The sequence below is a fragment of the Zingiber officinale genome, chromosome 4B (assembly GCF_018446385.1).
Source record: "Zingiber officinale cultivar Zhangliang chromosome 4B, Zo_v1.1, whole genome shotgun sequence".
In the NCBI taxonomy this organism is placed as follows: Eukaryota; Viridiplantae; Streptophyta; class Magnoliopsida; order Zingiberales; family Zingiberaceae; genus Zingiber; species Zingiber officinale.
Genome location: NC_055993.1, coordinates 22,996,904 through 23,003,880, shown reverse-complemented (window position 1 = coordinate 23,003,880; position 6,977 = coordinate 22,996,904). Strand labels below are relative to the sequence as shown.

Genomic DNA, 6,977 nt, shown 5'->3' with positions numbered 1-6,977 from the left:
GCGGGAGAGCCGCTCGGCTAGTCTGCCGTCCGGGTGATGCAACAGTCGGGTCGAGTGTCCACTCGACCAATGTTCTACTGGTTGGCTCCCCCCATCGGGCGAGGGAGCCTTGTCTACCAGGTCGAGGCTGCATCCACTATTTGGCCGAGCGGGATGACCGCTCGGTCTTCGTGCCTCCCTGGTTGAGCTTCATGAGCGTCGGAAACTCGGTGTCTGATCGAGCTGTCTAAGTGTTGGATCGTCTACTCTTCCTGCTGGCCACGGAGGTAATTCGCTCGATCGGATGCCCGTCTAACGTTGACCACTTTGACCTCCTGCCGGTCGGGCCCTACCCTACCCTACCACCGGATCATATTATAAAAATATATAATATATTAATTTATTTATTAAAAAAAAAGTATAAAGAGTTGAATTTAAACTCGAGCTCAAATATTATTATGAGCTCGAGCTCAAGTTTAATTTTTTATTATTTTTTAATAAATAAATTAATATATTATAAATTATAAAAATATATAAAAATACATATTATTACTATCTTAATCAAACTCAAGTCAATCTCCATTGACTTTAACTCAAGTCGAATTTTGATCAAGTCGTTCACGGACGACTCACACGAATGACTTGCTCATTTGCCCCCCACCGTGAATGCATCACAGATCTCAATCTACCCGCAAATCCAACCCTTCGTTGGTTGTTCCATCTCGTGTTCGTCGTTATAAAATAAGAAAAATAATATGTACAAAGAAAAAAATTTAATCAAATTTTAAGGATAGACACATAAAATGATAGGGCCACAAAAAGTGAAATAATAAGCCATGACTTTATATATCTATCCTTAAAATTTTCATTAAATTTTTTTTCTTCTACATATCATTGCTCATAAAATAAATAAATGGTTCTATCACATCGCAGCCAGCCGACACTGGGGGGTCGAGCCGAGGTAGAAGTTTCCTCGTAGAAAGGAAGCAGACGAGGGACGGAGGGAGGATCGGGAGGAGTGAGAGTGTGCGACAGGCGTTGTTTATGCCGAAAACCTCGTCGTCGCCCTCACCGAACGTGACGCCGATGAATCCCTCCCTCAAGCCTCAACCCCTTCTGTCCTTCCCCCACCAAATCCTAGCCCCTAATCCTCTTCCTCTGGCTCCGGCGGCGCCGCCCTCGCCTTCTGTCGAGGACCAGATCGACCTACTCGACTCCTCTTTCACCCACCCCCACGACCACGGATCCCTCCTCATGGATGACGAAGACGACGACCCCAATATTCTCCCTTCTGGAACTCTAGCGCATTCCCAATCCCCCTTATCCTCCCTCCTACGCGACGACGACGACGGCAATGACGACGACGACGATGAGGATCCGGACGACGAGGAGGATATTGACTCCGAGGAGACCCTGGTCGAAGACCAGAATCCCCCATCGTCTGCCGTCAATCAACGTCCCATTTATTCCCTCAATGATGCCCTCTCCGTCGTCCCTATCGTCACCCCCCGCATTGACCCTGCGCCCCACATCTCGCCCCAATTTTACACATTTAACCGGGAGTCACACTCTCTGATGGTATGCTGCATTATGGAAAGCCGACTTGCGACTACTGACGAGATCCGCGCCGCCACGCCCTTGTCTGTGCTCAAGTCCTGGCGCTCTGTATGGAAGGACAGGAACGAGGACACGGCCTACCTCACCGCATGGAAACGCATCCAGGACAAGCTCCGAGCTAACTTGGACGACGCCCTCCCTGCGCTCTTCTTCAAGAACAACCCACTGCAGCGGGTCTCTTATGTGGACCAGTGGCAGGAAATTGTCACCACTGCTCATGCTGACCCTGACCTACTGCGCCACCTTGGTCTGAAGGAGACCATCGACAGGATAAAACAGTCCTGGACAGTTGGTGCCAAGTTCTATGGAATACCGGAGTCATTCATCCGAGTTTGTGTTTCTTCCTGCCCAATATGCTCCTCTTCATCATTCTCATTGACACCCCCAGGGAGCAGCAGCTTATTACGGTCCAAAAGGCGACGTTTTGAATACACAGAATCCTTTGAAGTGCCTGCAAAGGATGTGCAGCGCTGCCTGCAACAGCTTGCAGCCAAGTACACGGTAGTTCTTTGTATCCGCCAGAAATATATAAGGTATAAGCCTTTCACAGCTGAGGTGAAGGACTATGCATGCCACCGAGCAGGGGAGCCTTCTTCTGCAACTGCGTCAGTTAAGAAAGCTAGGGCTTTAAAGAGGGAACCATACCAGTCAAAACGATGCGGCTGTGGGTTTCGGATTAGGGCTATTGTTCCAATCATCAACTACAATGATAAAGACAAGACGTTTGTGTACCAGGAGGAAGGCACTGCTATATTCAAGCTATATGCAATTCATACTGGACATGAACCTGGGCCACTTGATGGGAATGCTAGGATCATCCATCGAGTAGTTGGAAACAAGAACACTTATGAATTTGGTTCAGAAATGTATGGTGTTAGAGAGGATATGGAACCTGAGCCGTTTGCCAGCATTATGTGCAAGGATGACAGAGATCATTATCGCATATTTATTCAGCAGGTTCGTGATCTCAAGGTTGAGGTTGCAATGCTTGAAGGAAGAGTTGCCAAAATGAATCCAGATATGCTAAGCTCAGTGACACACGATCTGTCTGATATCTTGTGCAGGTTGAAGAGTCTAGGTGGAGAGATGCAACAAGATGAGACATCAGCAATGGTAGGTGATGAGGACGTTGCAGAATGGAGGAACAATAGCTGTCACCATTCTGGCAGGCATGATGTTATGTTTAGCAAGGCTACTAAGATTATTGAGGCAGACATAGACTTTGGTTCAGATCTTGGAGCTATTGCGCCATGGGATAAAATGACATCAGATTGCCATGATAGAAAGTTGCTTATGAGGGATTGCATGAAGTCTGGTAAGTGGATGTTAAAGGAAGATTGTAGTAACTTTGATGAGAAAAGCATCCTCAATTGTGGTGTAGATGAGGATTCCAAGCTGATAAAACCCTTGACTCATCCAAGTCTTGTAGGAATGCACGTAGGAATGCACGTAGATGGTTTTTATGGTGACAGCACTAAGTGGTATGACTCACCAGGTGGCTTGGACCCTAGTACAGATTCTGGAGATGATGATTTTCAGCATGGTGGGATTGTGTAAAGTGAGAGTTTGCTTGTTTTTGCCTTATTCAAGGAAAGGACTTGTAAATTGTCTACACTAAAAGAAAGTTGGGAACCCATCATCATATTATTAGGATTAGGTTTCAGGTGGTTATTCCCTGAGTGTTGTTCCTATACAGATTGCTTTTTTCTCAATTCAACGTGTTTAGTGTTCTAGCATTGTTGCTTGCCCAAATGATAATGTCTGCCTTTCATCTTTCTAGCTGTATCCCTTTATGTATATTGGTTGATTATGTTCCATTCTTGTCATATTCAATTGATTTTACAAGTCAGTTAGACAATTGATTTTATTACTGTAAAATCTTCTTGTTTGCATGGTATGCATCTAGTGGGATTTGATTAGTTTGATAACCTGGAATTTGGTTCATTCTACCAAGTGCTTAATCAAATAAAACTGTCGAAGCTGTGGAAGCGGTCTGTTGATCACCCTTCTAAAGGTACATAACATAGTTATTGTGTTAATTAGGCTATGTTTTGGTGACTCACAGGCCTTTTTTCCCCCCAAGCCTATGCATATTCTTTTCTCAAATTCAGGTACTTTTTGTAGGATGGGTGGTTAGGAGACAATCCTATTTTATCAATGTGCATTATGGTGTTGTAGTTTCCTCCAAGTTAGCTTCCATGGTCCGTGTATACATGGCCTACAATTCAAAAGGTGTTATGATCCATATAACAGGTATTTATAATGCTTTGTATTTAATGCTTATATATGCACATTTCTCACCATTGTCACTCTTGAGCTGAATTTTCTTACATTATGGCTTTTTAATTTGCATAGCATGCACACTGTCATAATTCCACCTACATATGCTTAATGGTTCATGCTTTAGTCCTCACTGTGAATATACACTCTGATCCTTATTCTCGTTATCATGTAGTGTTTATCCCAAATATTATTATAAAATTAAGATTCATGTTGATGGCTTTAGACAAAATTATAACTCTGTTGTTTAGGCTTAATGCAACTCTCAACTTTTTCCAATTGAGTTTTAATTCAACATTGATTACAAATATAGAAACACAATCTTCAACATTTATTGGAAGTAGCATTGAATATTAATATTCTCTTCAACTTATAATTTTCTAAATAGTGTTACCTTAGAATTAAATGTCAGGAACAAATAATGATAGATTGGATAAGAGTTTGCCTGGCTAGAGGATAGGGGTGGATAACCATAACATATAAATTAAAATTTCTCTTGCAAATACAAAGACAATTCATATGTTAATAATTGCCTGAGGTGCATGTATGTATTCCGTTGTTTGTGTCATGTATAGATGCAGTGAAAATGAATAAGAATACATATAAATGAAAAAAATATGATCCTAACATATTTAATTTATGTGGTTCAATGGTTCCGCTCGTCTGTAAAATTTCCACTAATAACTATTCTTTACCGGATGCTAATAACTGATATTTACAAAAGGTAATGGGATAGATCTTACAATCCCTGCCTCGGCTGCTACAGGTAATAACATTATTCTCACTGAAGCCCTTAGAGATCTTTGAGCAGTGTAAACACTTGTATGGGGAAGGATCAATTTCATGGTGGAACAAAAAAATATCCCAACTCAAAATGCTCCAAAAGCGTTGTGCAGATTATCTAGCAGTTTGATAAGATCAAAATCCAAAACTTTGTGGCTTCAGTGATTGCTTTATTTAACCCACCGCAGTAGTCTTTGTTTGCAATTCCAAAGGTATCTAACATGTATATTCTGTTCTCTATTGAGTTATGATAATTCACACGGTTATTTTCCCCTGGTTTTATTTGTATTATTGAATTTAGTTAATTGTTGATGCATAATTGGTATATGAGCTCGTGCAACTCAAAATGTAGGCTCATATCCCACTTGTAACTCTAGGCATTCTCTCTATTCTTTTGCATTATATACTGACAGAGGATTCAGCTACATGTCTCATGCAGATAATGTGTCAATGGTCACTTTTGGGAATAATGCATACATAGTGCATTCACTAGAACACTATCTATATACTCTAAAACCACATAAACTTTTCATAAATCTACTCTAATCTTTTGATGCTGCTGTCTTATTATATCACCTTAGATATCTTTAGTTCAATTTGACAGCATGCTTTAATTAAGATTTGCATCTTAGATTGACACAAATCTCCAACATTTATTGTTGCATGACAAACAAGTGTGCTTGGACCGTAATGTGTGAAAACATTCATATTGTGTGGGTTCTGCCCTCGATTCTTCATTGTACTAATAGAGGGTAATCTTTGTTCAGTTGGTAAAGTTTCTGTCTGATTAAAATGGTACTTTGGTAGCAATGACCTCTACAAATCATTATGGTCGTTTCTCCCTAGATCGTTTATGCGCTGAGTCATCATTTTGGTGTTGCTGAAGGGTGTTGACATATGCCTAAAATATTAACGAAATTGTATACACATTTAACCTAGAACCTGCTAATTCGTTTATGTCATAGATTGGTCAACTTGTAGTCTATTCCTGTCATGAGGATCTTCCAATGACTTCACATTGATTGTTTCATTGCTTTGTAAATCTTCTGAATTTTTCAATAAATGTCTTTGTCTTGGTTCCATCATTCCCTTTAGAGCTGGTTCTCTAACACCATCATTAATGTCCCACGGATTGGCTATTTGCAATATGAAATTACTGAGATCGATTTTCAACGTGAGAAAGACTTAACGGATAATGGATGAAATTTTTGATGATTTACTTCCCTTCCCGTTCGTGTAGGACAGTCTTGAAATTGCTCCCGGGATGAAGATATCGTCTTTTGCTGCAACCAACACATCATTAATTTTCAATTCGGACTAATCTAAATTCGCAGTTGAGAGTCTAGAACCAATCTAATCTTCTGGGATAATTTTGGCATCTGCTGATATTTAGAGATGAGAATGGGACGGATTGAAATCCGGACTCCGTAGCAAATATATCCCAGCGGAGTGGGTTTAGATCCGTATAAACGGATCTTAGGCGGATTTGGGGTGAGTACCGAGAAACTGCAGAATTCATTGGCTCTATTTGTTTCTGTTTAAACCAAATTATTAACAATTAATTTAAACTTTCTATTCCAAGGTATCAGGTGTTATCATATACGCTCAACCATTAATTAAATACAATATTTAGTTTAATTAAACCAAATAATTTATTGTATAATTAAGTAGATTAAGATGACTGCACATGAGTTTTTGTGAAGTGTTTACTTTTTTGTTTTTTAAAAAAACCTAAGATATAAGTTGGACGCTTTCACAAAATTAAACTATAATGATGTATTTATCTTAATGAATGTTAGGTATCTAAGGATCCAAAATACCGTACTCCTTAAATATACATTTTTTTTATAAAATGTATAAGTCATATCCAAATGGTTACAAATAGCTTATAATGAATTAATTAATCTAAAATATGATTAATTGGTTATATTTTAAATCAATTTTAAAATATTCTTTGAGATAACTATTCATTAACTGACCACATTATGAAAAATAATTAATTAATTTTTAATTCTAAAAAATTTGCATTCTCTCACTTGGTTAATAAATTCGAACTAAATGCCATTTTAAGATCATCATAACTTTATTTAAGAAACAATCACATGAATCATGTCTATGGGTCATCTTAAAAAGAGTATTATTTTTCATGTATAGTAGATTGTATCTTATTTTTTTAGTACTACTTTAAATATAACCAAATCTAATAAATAAACTTTATGTTTATTCTAGGCTTGACTTAAGAGATATTTGCCAAATGACAATGGATACTTTGAATATAAGAAAATATCAAAACTAAATAAGAGTTTTAATAATGTATC

The 6,977-nt window shown here is 38.9% G+C and overlaps 1 protein-coding gene across 1 annotated transcript; it reads left to right on the top strand.

Moving 5' to 3' along the window:
- Positions 1 to 882: 882 nt before the first annotated feature.
- LOC121974856 lies at positions 883 to 3,454 on the top strand. Its single transcript, XM_042526115.1, has one exon. It carries the CDS (start codon positions 1,024 to 1,026, stop codon positions 3,151 to 3,153), a length of 2,130 nt encoding a protein of 709 aa, XP_042382049.1. The 5' UTR covers positions 883 to 1,023; the 3' UTR covers positions 3,154 to 3,454.
- The last annotated feature ends 3,523 nt before the right edge of the window (positions 3,455 to 6,977 follow it).